Below are 18,099 nucleotides of genomic sequence, written 5' to 3' on the forward strand. Positions count from 1 at the left end.
AAGAAGTCAACACCAGCAATCAACAGCCAATTATTGCACAACTATATTCTACCCACCTCAAGACTCCGCTCCAATATAGAAGCATCAAGAAATATGGACCAATAGGCTTTCTACAAACACTTCTATTCAATACCCATTGTTTCTGTTCTGTCTTGTGTTGATACTTTTAATACCCTATTAATATCCCCTAGTGTTCTGTCTTGTGTTAATGCCACATCACCCTTCCCACCTCACTCAAATGTAATGCCACATCACCCTTCCCACCTCACTCAAATGTAGATATAAAATCAGGGAAACGCAAGTTCTAATCAGTTGTGTATTTGTGAAGTCTTTGAAAATGTAATAAGTTTTACGAAACGCGCCCGTGTCGCGTCAGACTAGAAATAAAAATGAATTTTGGAGAAGTGATTTTTGATTTACCTCCAACAGTGAAGCGTAATGTACGAAAGATTGAGAAAATTCGTGTTAGAATTATTAATCTTACTTTTTCGGTCATATTTAATAATATATATATATATATATATATATATATATATATATATATATATATATATATATATATATATATATATATATATATATATATCGAGTTCGAGTCACTTCTGGGGGTGTGAGTTTTCAGTTATATATATATATATATATATATATATATATATATATATATATATATATAACTGAAAACTCACACCCCCAGAAGTGACTCGAACCCATACTGCCAGGAGCAGCACAACTGGTAAGTATGGATGCCTTAATCCACTTGAAAATCATGACCAGACATAAGGAAGTGATAGCTGAAGCTATTTGAACCACTTTCCCGCCAGCACTCAGATGGTAATCTTGGGCATAGTATTTTATCAAATCACCTCATTCTTTGGGGCACACGTGAGGAACACAAATGCGAACAAGCCTGAATGGTCCCTAGGACTATATGCAACTGAGAACTCACACCCCAGAAGTAACTCGAACCCATACTGCCAGGAGCAACGCAACTGGTATGTACAGGACACCTTAAACCACTTGACCATCATGACCAGACAAAAGAAAATGACAGCCGAAACTATTTAAACCACTTCCCCGCTGGCACTCGGATGGTAATCTTGGGCATTGCATTTTAACAAATCACCTCATTCTTTGGGGCACACATGAGGAACACAAATGCGAACAAGTCTGAATGGTACCAGGACTATATACAACTGAAAACTCACACCCCACAAGTGACTTGAACCCGTACTGCCAGGAGCAATGCAAGTGGTATGTACAGGACGCCTTAATCCACTTGACCATCATGATCGGACAAAAACTGATGGTAGCCGAGGCTATTTAGCCCATCAGCCCACCGGCACTCTGATGGTATTCTTTGATAAATTTCATTTGATAAAATACCATGCCCAAGATTATCAACAGAGTGCCAGCGGGGAAGGGCAATTAGCTTCGGCTACCATCCTCTTTTGTCCAGTCGTGTTGTTAAAGGATTCAGTACATCAGATGCATTGCTTCTGGCAGTACACCATCAGACCCTTAAAAGAAGTAGAGACTTCGAGGTATATATACACCTCATATATCTCCACTTCCCAAGGGCACCAGACAAGTGAGGGGTTACTATACGTTTTTCATCAAGCCACTGTTAATGTGGGAGAACTCGTGTCCATGCTATAAGCCCATACTTGCTTAAACCACAAGTGAAGATAAACAATCTTTGGACAACACCCACCAGTGGGCCTTGAACCCAGACAGCACAATTACCTTCCAGTAGCTGCCATAACTAGTATGCCTTAACCCACTACACCATCAGACCCTTAAAAGAAGTAGACTTCGAGGTATATATACACCTCATATATCTCCACTTCCCAAGAGCACCATACAAGTGAGGGGTTACTATACTTTTTTCATCAAGCCACTGTTAATGTGGGAGAACTCGTGTCCATGCTACAAGCCCATACTTATTCCCACATTAGCAGTGGCTTGACGAAAAACGTATAGTAACCCCTCACTTGTCTGGTGCCCTTGGGAAGTGGGGTTATTTGAGGTGTATATATACCTCGAAGTCTCTACTTCTTTTAAGGGTCTGATGGTGTAGTGGGTTAAGGCGTACTAGTTATGGCAGCTACTGGAAGGTAGTTGTGCTTGATGGGTTTGAGGCCCACTGGTGGGTGTTGTCCAAAGATTGTTTATATATGTTTATTTATGTTTACACACACACACACACAAGTGTGTGTGTGTGTGTGTATCACTAAGAACTCTTTGACTCGGCCAGGATTCGAACCCATGCCGACCAGGATTACCCCTAAACATACACAGTACCATGACCACCGGACCAATGATCGTCTACCGGTGGTCACGGTACTGTTGTGCACGTTTAGGGGTGATCCTGGATGGCATAGGTTCGAATCCTGGCCGGGTCAAAGAGTTCTTAGTGATATACACACACACACACACACACACACACACACACATACACACACACACACACATACACACACGCACATACACACACACACACACATATATATATATATATATATATATATATATATATATATATATATATATATATATATATAAATATATATATATATATATATATATATATATATATATATATATATATATATATATATATATATATATATATATATATATATATATATATATATATATATATATATTGGTGTATACTGGCAGCAGGTTTTCTTTCAAACATGTTTCATTGAATATGACCGCATATTCTGTATTTATTATTTTCTGGTTTAGGGCTTCTATCCCTCTAACTATTTTCTTAGCATCAGGGCTTAATTGGAATAGGAGTTCTCCAAAACTCATTTTCGTACTTTTAAGGTGAAGAAAAGAAGTGATTTACTATAGAGTGTATTACACTTATTTGTATAATTTGCACGACGTTTCGAACCTCCATGGTTCATTCTCAAGTGAACAGATCTTACAATTCTAGTTGATTTTATACCCGCATTAGGTCAGGTGATAATACAATGAAGGTGAAAACATGGGGGGATACATAAGGGATAAACATAGGGGCTGCAGAAGGCTTATTGGCCCATACGAGGCATCTCCTATCTAAACACAAAGATTAATCCAGTGTAATTGGCCTGTTATGTTGGACATTGTCTTCTGTGTTGGCATCGATATGTTCTTGTCTTGTCCTTACTCTCATGGTGGGTAGAGTAAATAGTTCCGTGATTTGGGTGTTCATGGTAGGTCGCTCTATTCTTATGTGAATTCCCTCAAGAAGATTTTTTTACAAAGATTACAAAGATTCTTGTAATTACAAATTAGATTACAAAATTCGAAGATTACAAATTCTTGAGGGAATTCACATAAGAATAGAGCGACCTACCATGAACACCCAAATCACGGAACTATTTACTCTACCCACCATGAGAGTAAGGACAAGACAAGAACATATCGATGCCAACACAGAAGACAATGTCCAACATAACAGGCCAATTACACTGGATTAATCTTTGTGTTTAGATAGGAGATGCCTCGTATGGGCCAATAAGCCTTCTGCAGCCCCTATGTTTATCCCTTATGTATCCCCCCATGTTTTCACCTTCATTGTATTATCACCTGACCTAATGCGGGTATAAAATCAACTAGAATTGTAAGATCTGTTCACTTGAGAATGAACCATGGAGGTTCGAAACGTCGTGCAAATTATACAAATAAGTGTAATACACTCTATAGTAAATCACTTCTTTTCTTCACCTTAAAAGTACGAAAATGAGTTTTGGAGAACTCCTATTCCAATTAAGCCCTGATGCTAAGAAAATAGTTAGAGGGATAGAAGCCCTAAACCAGAAAATAATAAATACAGAATATATATATATATATATATATATATAGGTAGAGTTGGATAGGTTCGGTCATATATCTACGTTATTTTTAACTCCAATAAAAAAAATTTACGTCATACATTATGAAATGGGTAGCTTTATCATTTCATAAGAACAAAATTAGAGAAAATATATTAATTCAGGAAAACTTGGCTTATTAGGCAAATCAGGCCTTGCAAAGTATGCTGAGAAGTGCGTTCTGGCTATTTATCCCCCAGATATTTATCCAGGATATTTATTCCCCAGACATACCCCCTCTCCAGGCAACTGAGACAGTGAGGGATCTCTAATGTTTTCCATCAAGCCCTGTTATATGGGAGAACACGGTGCCCATGCTTAATGCACTGACTTGCTGTAAAGCACAAGTTTTGAAGTATAGAACTTTAGACACACACACCCAACAGGAGACTCGAACCCTGGCCATCAAGATGATAGGTGCGCACTTGAGAAGGAAAATGTCTTCACACTGAACCATATGAAGGAAAATATCCTCATGCTAAACCTTGAGAAGGAAAATGTTTTCTCGTTGAACCTTGTAAATGAGAATATCTTCATGCTGAACAATGGGAAAAAGAATGTCTTCATGCAGACCCTTGAGAAAGAGAATGACTTTACACTGAATCTTGTCAAGGAGAATGTTCTCGTGCTCACCTATGTGAAGAAGAATGTCCTCACGCTGAAACTTGTGAACGAGAATATCTTCAAGCTGAACCTTTGTGAAGGAGAATGTCTTCACTCTGAACAATATGAAGGGGAATGTCTTCATGCTGAACTTTGTGGAGTAGAATGTCCTCACGCTGAACCTTATGAATCAGAATGTCCTCACACTGAACCTTGTGAAGTAGAATGTCCTCACAATGAACCTTTTGAAGGAGAATGTCTTCACGCTGAATCTTGTGAAGGAGAATGTCCTCACGCTGAACCTTGTAAAGGAGAATGTCTTCACGGTGAAATTTGTGAAGGAGAATGTCCTCACGCTGAACCTTATGAATCAGAATGTCCTCACGATGAGCCTAGTGAAGGAGAATGTCTTCACGTTGAACCATGTAAAGGAAAATGTCTTCACGCAGACCCTTGTGATGGAGAATAACTTCACACTGAATCTTAAGATGGAGAATGTCCTCACGATGAAGCTTGTGAAGGAGAATGCCCTCATGCAGAGATCCTTTACTGCTAGAATCCACTCAGTAAAACATCTAAACTATTGGGACCGACTAAAGAGCCTAAAACTGTACTCCCTTGAGCGCAGGCGGGAGAGATACATAATAATTTACACGTGGAAAATATTAGAGGGGCTGGTCCCAAACCTGCACACAGAAATAACATCACATGAGACCAGAAGACATGGCAGGATGTGCAGAATACCCCCGTTGAAAAACAGAGGTGCAACAGGTACTCTGAGAGAGAACTCTATCAACATCAAAGGTTCGAGACTGTTCAACACGCTTCCACTACACATAAGGGGCATAACTGGCCGACCCCTCACAGTGTTCAAGAGAGAACTATCAACATCAGAGGCACGAGACTGTTCAACACGCTTCCACTACACATAAGGGGCATAACTGGCTGACCCCTCACAGTGTTCAAGAGAGAACTATCAACATCAGAGGCCCGAGACTGTTCAACACGCTTCCACTACACATAAGGGACATAACTGGCCGACCCCTCACAGTGTTCAAGAGAGAACTATCAACATCAGAGGCCCGAGACTGTTCAACACGCTTCCACTACACATAAGGGGCATAACTGGCCGACCCCTCACAGTGTTCAAGAGAGAACTATCAACATCAGAGGCCCGAGACTGTTCAACACGCTTCCACTACACATAAGGGACATAACTGGCCGACCCCTCACAGTGTTCAAGAGAGAACTATCAACATCAGAGGCCCGAGACTGTTCAACACGCTTCCACTACACATAAGGGACATAACTGGCCGACCCCTCACAGTGTTCAAGAGAGAACTATCAACATCAGAGGCCCGAGACTGTTCAACACGCTTCCACTACACATAAGGGACATAACTGGCCGACCCCTCACAGTGTTCAAGAGAGAACTATCAACATCAGAGGCCCGAGACTGTTCAACACACTTCCACTACACATAAGGGACATAACTGGCCGACCCCTCACAGTGTTCAACAGAGAACTATCAACATCAGAGGCCCGAGACTGTTCAACACGCTTCCACTACACATAAGGGGCATAACTGGCCGACCCCTCACAGTGTTCAAGAGAGAACTATCAACATCAGAGGCCCGAGACTGTTCAACACGCTTCCACTACACATAAGGGGCATAACTGGCCGACCCCTCACAGTGTTCAAGAGAGAACTGGATAAGCACCTCCAAAGGATACCTGATCAACCAGGCTGTGCCTCATACGCCAGGCTGCGAGCAGCCGCGTCCAACAGCCTGGTTGATCAGTCCAGCAACCAGGAGGCCTGGTCGACGACCGGGCCGCGGGGACGCTAAGCCCCGGAAGCACCTCAAGGTAGGTAACGCTGATTCTTGTGGAGTAGAATATTCTCATGCTTAACCTTGTGAGGAAAATGTCTTCACGCTAAACTTTGTTAAAGAGATTGTCTTCACACTGACCCTTTTGAAAGATAATCATTTCACACTGAACCTTATGAGGGAGAATGTCCTTACACTGAAAGTTATGAGGGAGAAGGTCCTTACACTGAACCTTATGAGGGAGAAGGTCCTTACACTGAACCTTATGAGGGAGAAGGTCCTTACACTGAAACTTATGAGGGAGAAGGTCCTTACACTGAAACTTATGAGGGAGAAGGTCCTTACACTGAACCTTGTGAAGGAGAAGGTCCTTACACTGAAACTTATGAGGGAGAAGGTCCTTACACTGAACCTTGTGAAGGAGAATGTCCTTACACTGAAACTTATGAGGGAGAAGGTCCTTACACTGAACCTTATGAGGGAGAAGGTCCTTACACTGAAACTTATGAGGGAGAAGGTCCTTACACTGAACCTTGTGAAGGAGAAGGTCCTTACACTGAAACTTATGAGGGAGAAGGTCCTTACACTGAACCTTGTGAAGGAGAAGGTCCTTACACTGAAACTTATGAGGGAGAAGGTCCTTACACTGAACCTTATGAGGGAGAAGGTCCTTACACTGAAACTTATGAGGGAGAAGGTCCTTACACTGAACCTTGTGAAGGAGAATGTCCTTACACTGAAACTTATGAGGGAGAAGGTCCTTACACTGAACCTTATGAGGGAGAAGGTCCTTACACTGAACCTTATGAGGGAGAAGGTCCTTACACTGAAACTTATGAGGGAGAAGGTCCTTACACTGAACCTTATGAGGGAGAAGGTCCTTACACTGAAACTTATGAGGGAGAAGGTCCTTACACTGAAACTTATGAGGGAGAAGGTCCTTACACTGAACCTTGTGAAGGAGAAGGTCCTTACACTGAAACTTATGAGGGAGAAGGTCCTTACACTGAACCTTGTGAAGGAGAATGTCCTTACACTGAAACTTATGAGGGAGAAGGTCCTTACACTGAACCTTATGAGGGAGAAGGTCCTTACACTGAAACTTATGAGGGAGAAGGTCCTTACACTGAAACTTATGAGGGAGAAGGTCCTTACACTGAACCTTGTGAAGGAGAAGGTCCTTACACTGAAACTTATGAGGGAGAAGGTCCTTACACTGAACCTTGTGAAGGAGAATGTCCTTACACTGAAACTTATGAGGGAGAAGGTCCTTACACTGAACCTTATGAGGGAGAAGGTCCTTACACTGAAACTTATGAGGGAGAAGGTCCTTACACTGAAACTTATGAGGGAGAAGGTTCTTACACTGAACCTTATGAGGGAGAAGGTCCTTACACTGAAACTTATGAGGGAGAAGGTCCTTACACTGAGCCTTGTGAAGGAGAATGTCCTTACACTGAAACTTATGAGGGAGAAGGTCCTTACACTGAACCTTATGAGGGAGAAGGTCCTTACACTGAACCTTATGAGGGAGAAGGTCCTTACACTGAAACTTATGAGGGAGAAGGTCCTTACACTGAACCTTGTGAAGGAGAATGTCCTTACACTGAAACTTATGAGGGAGAAGGTCCTTACACTGAACCTTATGAGGGAGAAGGTCCTTACACTGAAACTTATGAGGGAGAAGGTCCTTACACTGAAACTTATGAGGGAGAAGGTCCTTACACTGAACCTTATGAGGGAGAAGGTCCTTACACTGAAACTTATGAGGGAGAAGGTCCTTACACTGAAACTTATGAGAGAGAAGGTCCTTACACTGAAACTTATGAGGGAGAAGGTCCTTACACTGAACCTTGTGAAGGAGAATGTCCTTACACTGAAACTTATGAGGGAGAAGGTCCTTACACTGAAACTTATGAGGGAGAAGGTCCTTACACTGAACCTTATGAGGGAGAAGGTCCTTACACTGAAACTTATGAGGGAGAAGGTCCTTACACTGAACCTTGTGAAGGAGAATGTCCTTACACTGAAACTTATGAGGGAGAAGGTCCTTACACTGAAACTTATGAGGGAGAAGGTCCTTACACTGAACCTTATGAGGGAGAAGGTCCTTACACTGAAACTTATGAGGGAGAAGGTCCTTACACTGAACCTTGTGAAGGAGAATGTCCTTACACTGAAACTTATGAGGGAGAAGGTCCTTACACTGAACCTTATGAGGGAGAAGGTCCTTACACTCAAACTTATGAGGGAGAAGGTCCTTACACTGAAACTTATGAGGGAGAATGTCCTTACACTGAAACTTATGAGGGAGAAGGTCCTTACACTGAACCTTGTGAAGGAGAAGGTCCTTACACTGAAACTTATGAGGGAGAAGGTCCTTACACTGAACCTTATGAGGGAGAAGGTCCTTACACTGAACCTTATGAGGGAGACGGTCCTTACACTGAAACTTATGAGGGAGAAGGTCCTTACACTGAACCTTGTGAAGGAGAATGTCCTTACACTGAACCTTATGAGGGAGAAGGTCCTTACACTGAACCTTATGAGGGAGAAGGTCCTTACACTGAAACTTATGAGGGAGAAGGTCCTTACACTGAACCTTATGAGGGAGAAGGTCCTTACACTGAAACTTATGAGGGAGAAGGTCCTTACACTGAACCTTGTGAAGGAGAATGTCCTTACACTGAAACTTATGAGGGAGAAGGTCCTTACACTGAACCTTATGAGGGAGAAGGTCCTTACACTGAAACTTATGAGGGAGAAGGTCCTTACACTGAAACTTATGAGGGAGAAGGTCCTTACACTGAACCTTATGAGGGAGAAGGTCCTTACACTGAAACTTATGAGGGAGAAGGTCCTTACACTGAAACTTATGAGGGAGAAGGTCCTTACACTGAAACTTATGAGGGAGAAGGTCCTTACACTGAACCTTGTGAAGGAGAATGTCCTTACACTGAAACTTATGAGGGAGAAGGTCCTTACACTGAAACTTATGAGGGAGAAGGTCCTTACACTGAACCTTATGAGGGAGAAGGTCCTTACACTGAAACTTATGAGGGAGAAGGTCCTTACACTGAACCTTGTGAAGGAGAATATGTCCTTACACTGAAACTTATGAGGGAGAAGGTCCTTACACTGAAACTTATGAGGGAGAAAGTCCTTACACTGAACCTTATGAGGGAGAAGGTCCATACACTGAAACTTATGAGGGAGAAGGTCCTTACACTGAACCTTGTGAAGGAGAATGTCCTTACACTGAAACTTATGAGGGAGAAGGTCCTTACACTGAACCTTATGAGGGAGAAGGTCCTTACACTCAAACTTATGAGGGAGAAGGTCCTTACACTGAAACTTATGAGGGAGAATGTCCTTACACTGAAACTTATGAGGGAGAAGGTCCTTACACTGAACCTTGTGAAGGAGAAGGTCCTTACACTGAAACTTATGAGGGAGAAGGTCCTTACACTGAACCTTATGAGGGAGAAGGTCCTTACACTGAACCTTATGAGGGAGACGGTCCTTACACTGAAACTTATGAGGGAGAAGGTCCTTACACTGAACCTTGTGAAGGAGAATGTCCTTACACTGAACCTTATGAGGAAGAAGGTCCTTACACTGAAACTTATGAGGGAGAAGGTCCTTACACTGAACCTTATGAGGGAGAAGGTCCTTACACTGAAACTTATGAGGGAGAAGGTCCTTACACTGAACCTTATGAGGGAGAAGGTCCTTACACTGAAACTTATGAGGGAGAAGGTCCTTACACTGAAACTTATGAGGGAGAAGGTCCTTACACTGAAACTTATGAGGGAGAAGGTCCTTACACTGAACCTTATGAGGGAGAAGGTCCTTACACTGAACCTTATGAGGGAGAAGGTCCTTACACTGAAACTTAAGAGGGAGAAGGTCCTTACACTGAACCTTATGAGGGAGAAGGTCCTTACACTGAACCTTATGAGGGAGAAGGTCCTTACACTGAAACTTATGAGGGAGAAGGTCCTTACACTGAACCTTATGAGGGAGAAGGTCCTTACACTGAAACTTATGAGGGAGAAGGTCCTTACACTGAACCTTATGAGGGAGAAGGTCCTTACACTGAAACTTATGAGGGAGAAGGTCCTTACACTGAACCTTATGAGGGAGAAGGTCCTTACACTGAAACTTATGAGGGAGAAGGTCCTTACACTGAACCTTATGAGGGAGAAGGTCCTTACACTGAACCTTATGAGGGAGAAGGTCCTTACATTGAAACTTATGAGGGAGAAGGTCCTTACACTGAACCTTATGAGGGAGAAGGTCCTTACACTGAACCTTATGAGGGAGAAGGTCCTTACACTGAAACTTATGAGGGAGAAGGTCCTTACACTGAACCTTATGAGGGAGAAGGTCCTTACACTGAACCTTATGAGGGAGAAGGTCCTTACACTGAACCTTATGAGGGAGAAGGTCCTTACACTGAACCTTATGAGGGAGAAGGTCCTTACACTGAACCTTATGAGGGAGAAGGTCCTTACACTGAACCTTATGAGGGAGAAGGTCCTTACACTGAACCTTATGAGGGAGAAGGTCCTTACACTGAAACTTATGAGGGAGAAGGTCCTTACACTGAAACTTATGAGGGAGAAGGTCCTTACACTGAACCTTATGAGGGAGAAGGTCCTTACACTGAAACTTATGAGGGAGAAGGTCCTTACACTGAAACTTATGAGGGAGAAGGTCCTTACACTGAACCTTGTGAAGGAGAATGTCCTTACACTGAAACTTACGAGGGAGAAGGTCCTTACACTGAACCTTGTGAAGGAGAATGTCCTTACACTGAAACTTACGAGGGAGAAGGTCCTTACACTGAAACTTATGAGGGAGAAGGTCCTTACACTGAACCTTATGAGGGAGAAGGTCCTTACACTGAACCTTGTGAAGGAGAAGGTCCTTACACTGAACCTTATGAGGGAGAAGGTCCTTACACTGAACCTTGTGAAGGAGAAGGTCCTTACACTGAACCTTATGAGGGAGAAGGTCCTTACACTGAACCTTGTGAAGGAGAAGGTCCTTACACTGAACCTTGTGAAGGAGAAGGTCCTTACACTGAACCTTGTGAAGGAGAATATATTCACGGTGACCTTGCGAAGAAGAATGTCTTCACGTTGAGCCATCTGAAGGAGAATACCTTTACGCTGAATCTCATGAAGGAGAATACCTTTACGCTGAATCTCATGAAGGAGAATGTCCTCTCGCTGAACAATATGAAGGAGAATGTCTTCACGCTGAACCTTGTGTAGGAGAATATCTTCACGCTGAACTTTGCGAAGGAGAATGTCTTCAAGTTTGTTTATATGAAGGAGAATGTCCTCATAGTAAACCTTGAGAAGGAGAATGTCTTCATGCTGAAACATGTGAAGGAGACTGTCTTCACGTTGATATGCTTGTCAGGGAGAATGTCTCACGCCGAACCATTTGTTAGAGAATGTCTTCACACTGATCCATTTGTAGGAGAATGTCATCACGCTGAACCATGTGAAGGAGAATGTACTCACGCTGATATGCTTGTCAGGGAGAATGTCTTCACGCTGAACCATTAGAATGAGCATGTATTTACGCTGAACGTTGTGAAGGAGAATGTCTTCACGCTGACCCATGAGAAGAAAAATGTCTTTACACTGAACCATATGAAGGAGAATGTCCTCATGCTAAACTTTGAGAAAAAGAATGTCTTCACTTTGAGCCTTGTGAAGAAGAATGTCTTCACGCTGAACAATATGAAGGAGAATGTCTTCACGCTGAATATTCTGAAGAGGAATTTTCTCACGCTGAAACTTGTGATGTAGAATGTCCTAAAGAAGAACCTTGTGAAGGAGAATGTACTCACGCTGATATGCTTGTCAGGGAGAATGTCTTCACGCTGAACCATTAGAATGAGCATGTATTTACGCTGAACGTTGTGAAGGAGAATGTCTTCACACTGAACCATGTGAAGGAGAATGTCTGAGGAAGTCAGACTGGGCGGGAGCTTTACACACCCACCCAACTGGGCGGGAGCTTTACACACCCACCCAACTGGGCGGCAGCTTTACACACCCACCCAACTGGGCGGCAGCTTTACACACCCACCCAACTGGGCGGCAGCTTTACACACCCACCCAACTGGGCGGCAGCTTTACACACCCACCCAACTGGGCGGCAGCTTTACACACCCACCCAACTGGGCGGCAGCTTTACACACCCACCCAACTGGGCGGCAGCTTTACACACCCACCCAACTGGGCGGCAGCTTTACACACCCACCCAATTGGGCGGCAGCTTTACACACCCACCCAACTGGGCGGCAGCTTTACACACCCACCCAACTGGGCGGCAGCTTTACACACCCACCCAACTGGGCGGCAGCTTTACACACCCACCCAACTGGGCGGCAGCTTTACACACCCACCCAACTGGGCGGCAGCTTTTCACACCCACCCAACTGGGCGGCAGCTTTTCACACCCACCCAACTGGGCGGCAGCTTTACACACCCACCCAACTGGGCGGCAGCTTTACACACCCACCCAACTGGGCGGCAGCTTTACACACCCACCCAACTGGGCGGCAGCTTCACAGTCATGTTCATGCATTACCTACAGTAAGCAAATTTTGGGATTCTACGCTAAGATTCCTGGCAGAACATCATTATGAATAAAGTACTTACACATTCCTTGAACTAAATTGATGGTGTTATCTCTGAATTCCGCGATGTTTTCACATTTCAATAAATAATGACTCAAAGCATGCGAGTAGTTCTGCTGACAGAGTTTACATTTAGTCAAGTCTACTTCAGCAGATGTTAGACTCTCAAAGCTACTTGTAGCCGAGGCTAAGCCTAGCAGTGGTAACATCTAGAAGTCTGCTAACCTTATTGGATGACGCATAGACGTGTGGTTCTTCCTGCATAATAGAATGATGGTGATAAATGGAGTAACTAGTGTGGAATTCACTTTTCCTCAAGTCTACGAGATTTTTTTGATGTTCCAGGAATATTACTGCCCTCTGGCTGCTGAAAGGCAGTCCAAGATAGTAATCAATTACCTTTCTATGAGCAAAAGTCTTGGCAAACTACTCAAGGCAAGTGTGATGTCACATACGCTTATCCCATGATTTCCGGAAATTGTTTCTACTACTCCTGCCAGACATTGAAGCTGCTCTGTTTAAGTTCAAGTACGTTTATTGAGACAATAAAATACATCTCAAATGGATAGAGTAGCTTAGCCTATTTCTACCCTCATCGCTGCTCTGCGATTGGCCCGTTATGTTTACTGTCACCTTAGTGGCTTCTCATCTCTCTCTAGTCACACAAAGCAGTGAACTCAATAGTCTCGCTGGGAGGCTGTACTCCTCATTCTGAGTCGTGAGACCATGTCGTAAAGACAATCTTTGATTCGGCCAAATCAAACGTCTCTGGACTCAAAGATAAAGTTCTCTATCACTTATCATGTGTACCCAGTTTGGGCTATGCAGAGTCTCCAAACTGCATAACTCGTTACAGTGACTATAACGAAAAACTTAAGTCGTGATAGATGTTATTATATGACCAAAGTGAACTAAGTGGATGACAAGAAGAACAGACTGTTAAATCGTTCATAATCTGGGTCATTCTGTTTACAACAAATGGTATAAGTACTCATTTGTTGTCCCCTAACTCCCCTTGCCACTTCTGGGGGGTATAGGGTGTTTATGTAGCTTCAGAGCACCAATCCCCCCAGCCACAGGGCATGGCGAGAAGGCGCCTCTAAGCATACCTAATACCCTATCAAAACACAAACTAAAATACACATAAATGGCAGATCTCATCACAACCCACAAGAGTTAAGATGATACTAATAACACACAATAATAAACTGAAAAACAAACAAACATTAAATGGAAAATTCTTTTGTATTTGGTTTTTTCTTATATGGGACAGAGCACACACAGGGAGAGGTGCACAGTATATCATTAAAAAGAACTAACGCTGAAGGCCAAAACAGCAAGCTGCCTAAGCGGCAGGATTGGTGACTTGACGTCGGCATACATGGAAAACTAGACACAGTGGAAGCTCCTAACAAGGCCCCGGAGCGGGAGGGATATCGTGTATGGCATGGGGGTCCCTCCGGCCGCCGCCTTACCCACTCGTGGGCTCCGGCCAGGTCATCCACCCTCTTGTGAGACACCATTAGGAGAAGTGGTACTCCAGATGACGACTCTGGTTAGATAGTTGGCTACCAGCTATCCTGGCTGCAGTTATCCTAAGCGAGACTAAATTGACCCTTATGCATCCTGTGCACGGTGATCCTGGGACTAAGGTGGTCTGCCCCTAGATGTGGTCTTGGACCATATTCTGTAGATGGAATATGTCCAGGTCAGGGCCTTCCCAGAGCAAATCTCAAGGTCGCTCTTGGTGAGACCCATGTCCAGTAGACCACGTGCACTCTCCTTGCACCATCCTCCCCTCCAATTAAGGGTTATTGAAGAGGCGGATGCTGTGTGCTTCCCGGTATATTCCCTGACCTTTTTGAAGGTTCTTAACTCTCATATACTATTGTGCTGCAAGTGACTGGGCAATCTGTTATCGTCACTCAGGAGTGAAAAGAACTTTGGCTGTATGTTGATTGTGTACTGCTCAATACCTTCGTGTCTGTGTGCACCACCACGCCGTGTGTGCACCCAGCCGTACCAACGTGAACTAAGTGGATAACAAGAGGAACAGACTGTTAAATCGTTCAAAATCTGGGTCAAACTTTTTACAGCAAATGGTATAAGTGCCACTAACTTAACTCTCTTACATTATTGTGCACTCATATAGCCTTAAACGTCTTGCATCCTGGGTATGACATGTGTGTGTGTGTGTGATAATGTACATAGATTGATGAAGATTAAGCCACCACAAGAGGTGGCACGGGCATTAATAGCCTGTAGGCGTGAGATGTTTGGAGTGAATGTGGTCTTTGGTCGTATAATATCTTCAAGGGTCTTATGTGTCCTCAGCCAATTAATTATTTATTCTTCCGCCTGCACTAAGTAGCCTCGTGCGGCACCTGTGAGGTGAATCCTTTCACACTTCTGTGGAAATAAACATTCCGTTCACCTGGGCTGTAGGTGTCTTGAACCGTGGACCTCAGGCGTATGAGGCCGAAGCTCTATCGACTAGGCTTATTAAACTTTTTTTATTAAGACCTTTCTTTATTATTTATTATGCTTGTTCTTGCTGGGTTGTTAGTGATGCGTTGTGATAGTACTAGACGGTGTTCTTGCAGAGTTGTGTTATGACCCCAGATAGCCTGGTGGGGTGAGTCAACCAGATGAGATTTATTCTGCACACTTGACCAAAGATTAAAATGTCAGAGGAAGGAAATATATTAAGTATACATGAGTGACTTAAAAGAGTACAAGCAGAGGATGAGCATCTTATGGAAGAGGGAATAAGATGTCGACATTTAGTGACGTGACGCCGATGGAGAGCGTGGTGCATCACTTGAGTTGCCACAGTCGTCAGGAATGGACGCGCATCACTCTATCCTGGGAAGATAGAAGAACACTCTTCTGGATAGTGTTTGAGTTAAGGCCACAGTGCACAACTGGTGAGGAAGCTGCCGAGGACATGATGTATGCCATTTCTCTGTGATTATGAAGATATTAGAGGCGGACTGAAGCCTAGTGGTGGTCGTGTCTGTGTGAGACTCTAATGTGTTATATCCTCGAGTGAAGGAGAGTAATCAGGTACTTCTGAGTGGAGCCTGCCAGACGACTTTGTGAGCTCAAGTTAGGACTGGAAGGATCTTTGTGAGGCAGTCCTAAAGTAATTTTGTTGGCCGACCGGAGTGGACGCCATCTTGAAGCGCCAGAGTGGGCACCTTCACGTCCCGAAACCTGCGGTTAGCTCATTTAATCAGTTGATAGAATGATAACAAGTGTTTGATCGTATGCCCAGCGATCATAGAGAACGTATGCTTATGTAGGGTAGATATTTTATTAAGACAGTGAGCAGCGATAAGGAGTTAGAGATGAGTGAACATGCTGGAGAGAGGAGCAGCACATCCTTACTTGCTGGAGGTCAGTGGGCGACTGAGGGGGCAGAGCTCCTTGGCCGCCGGCCCGGGTTCATTTCGATGTGGACTCGTCCAGAATGGGGACGTATCCACCTCAGTTGGACCGGCGCTTAACCGCAAAACACACACAGAAACTACGACGTTGGTACAACGTTCGAACACGTTTTAACACCTAACCAGTTATAACAACCAATATAGGAAGTTGTAACAACGTTCTAATACGTTATAAACACGTTAAGCCCAGATGTAACAACTTTATTGCAAGTTGTAATACGAGGAAAATAGAGACAGTTTCGGTTTGTGATTCAGGATAGCGACGTCGGAAGGGTGTGATTTAGTGTTGGCATATAAGTTTATTACTTATGTTTTGTTAGGAAAACATTTTATTATGGCATGGTAATGGAATTGCAGGTTTGTATGGGAGAAGTTAAAATGGAAACTTCGCTTCGGGAGATGATTATAAGGTGAACTCCAGGTGTAGAGCTGATCTCCAGGTGTAGAGTTGAACTTCAAATGGGAGCTGAACTGCAAGGTGGAGCAGAACTTCAAGTTGGGGAATGGAAGTCCATGGATATAGTCGAACTTCAAACAGTGTAGGGGAGTTACACGTTTTTTTTGTGATGCCATTTAGAGGAGCTTCACTGACATTCGAGGGGGACATCATGTGCAGCAGATTGATGGACTGCATGAATGCCTACCAGAATTTCAAGGACCCAGATAGATGTCTTTAGGAATGGGCCTTAAGGAATAGAACAGAGAATCATATAGATACATTGAGATGTTTGAGGGAGTGCTTGATTGCATATTGGCATGATAGGTGCAGTGTAAGGTGAGAGATTGATTTCAGTTTTGTTTGGAGATATATATATATTTTTGTACCAAGTATTTCAACCTCAAGCAGTGAGAGGGGCAGTGTGTTGTGAGCAAAAGATTGAGTAGCAGCCTAATACTAATTTATTTGGTGAAGGTTTAAGGTATTATTGGAGTGTTATCGGTTGGTAGCAGCCTAGGGTGCTGCACTGTAATATTATTCTTATTTATTTTCTTGTATATGTTTTATGTAATAAATGTTTGTATGCTAACAGCTGATTTTTGCCCTTGTCCTGGTGAGGCTTCCTGGATAGTAAGAGAGAGAGAGACACACACAGTTGCAAATTGAGTGACTGTGGACAATAACTCATAAAGGGGGATTTAGGACTAAGTTCATCCCACAACAAGGAAAGTATGGGGGGAATCTTGGCAGCTCGAGTGGGTGTGTACTGTGACAACTAGGCCAGGTTTGGAGCCGCACCCTTGAATAAAGGTGACGCAGAACCCCTCTCCAAGAACAAGACGCTTACAGGGTGATCTCCCAACAAATTGCAAGCACTCCAGTGTCCATTGTTGGTCGACTGACGGCAGCAGAAGTGTGGTTGCCGTGGTCGATCATATTTCTTTCGGGGAGTGGTTGGGCTCTCTGTTCGTCGGTAAGCAAGTATCACTTTGGTTTAATAACCAAGTTTTCTAAAAGCCTAACCCCCGGAAAGTTATTAGTGATGCGTTCTGGTAGTACTAGATGGTGTTCTTGCTGGGTTGTTAATGGTGCATTGTGGTAGTACTGGTCAGTGTTCTTGCTGGGTTGTTAATGGTGCATTGTGGTAGTACTGGTCAGTGTTCTTGCTGGGTTGTTAATGGTGCATTGTGGTAGTACTGGTCAGTGTTCTTGCTGGGATGTTAGTGGTGTGTTGTACTCAACTACA

General features: G+C 43.5%; 2 protein-coding genes across 2 annotated transcripts; both read left to right on the plus strand.

The window, feature by feature from the left end:
* Positions 1–4,957: 4,957 nt before the first annotated feature.
* On the plus strand, positions 4,958–9,413 carry LOC138359670 (uncharacterized). The gene is made up of 2 exons (XM_069319089.1): positions 4,958–5,035; positions 6,393–9,413. Exons 1-2 carry the CDS (start codon positions 4,958–4,960, stop codon positions 9,411–9,413), a joined length of 3,099 nt encoding a protein of 1,032 aa, XP_069175190.1.
* A 5-nt stretch (positions 9,414–9,418) lies between these two features.
* On the plus strand, positions 9,419–11,452 carry LOC138359671 (uncharacterized). Its single transcript, XM_069319091.1, has one exon. The coding sequence runs from the start codon at positions 9,419–9,421 to the stop codon at positions 11,450–11,452; it is 2,034 nt and encodes a 677-aa protein (XP_069175192.1).
* Positions 11,453–18,099: the final 6,647 nt, after the last annotated feature.

Source organism: Procambarus clarkii, chromosome 92 (genome assembly GCF_040958095.1).
Source record: "Procambarus clarkii isolate CNS0578487 chromosome 92, FALCON_Pclarkii_2.0, whole genome shotgun sequence".
Classification (NCBI taxonomy): domain Eukaryota; kingdom Metazoa; phylum Arthropoda; class Malacostraca; order Decapoda; family Cambaridae; genus Procambarus; species Procambarus clarkii.

Bases quoted from the DNA above. Each gene is read 5' to 3' on its own strand.
- LOC138359670 (XM_069319089.1), top strand. From the start codon at position 4,958: ATGGAGAATGTCCTCACGATGAAGCTTGTGAAGGAGAATGCCCTCATG. The intron at 5,036-6,392 runs GTAAAACATCTA...TAACCTTGTGAG, and splicing joins TTACTGCTAGAATCCACTCA to GAAAATGTCTTCACGCTAAA.
- LOC138359671 (XM_069319091.1), top strand. From the start codon at position 9,419: ATGAGGGAGAAGGTCCTTACACTGAAACTTATGAGGGAGAAAGTCCTT.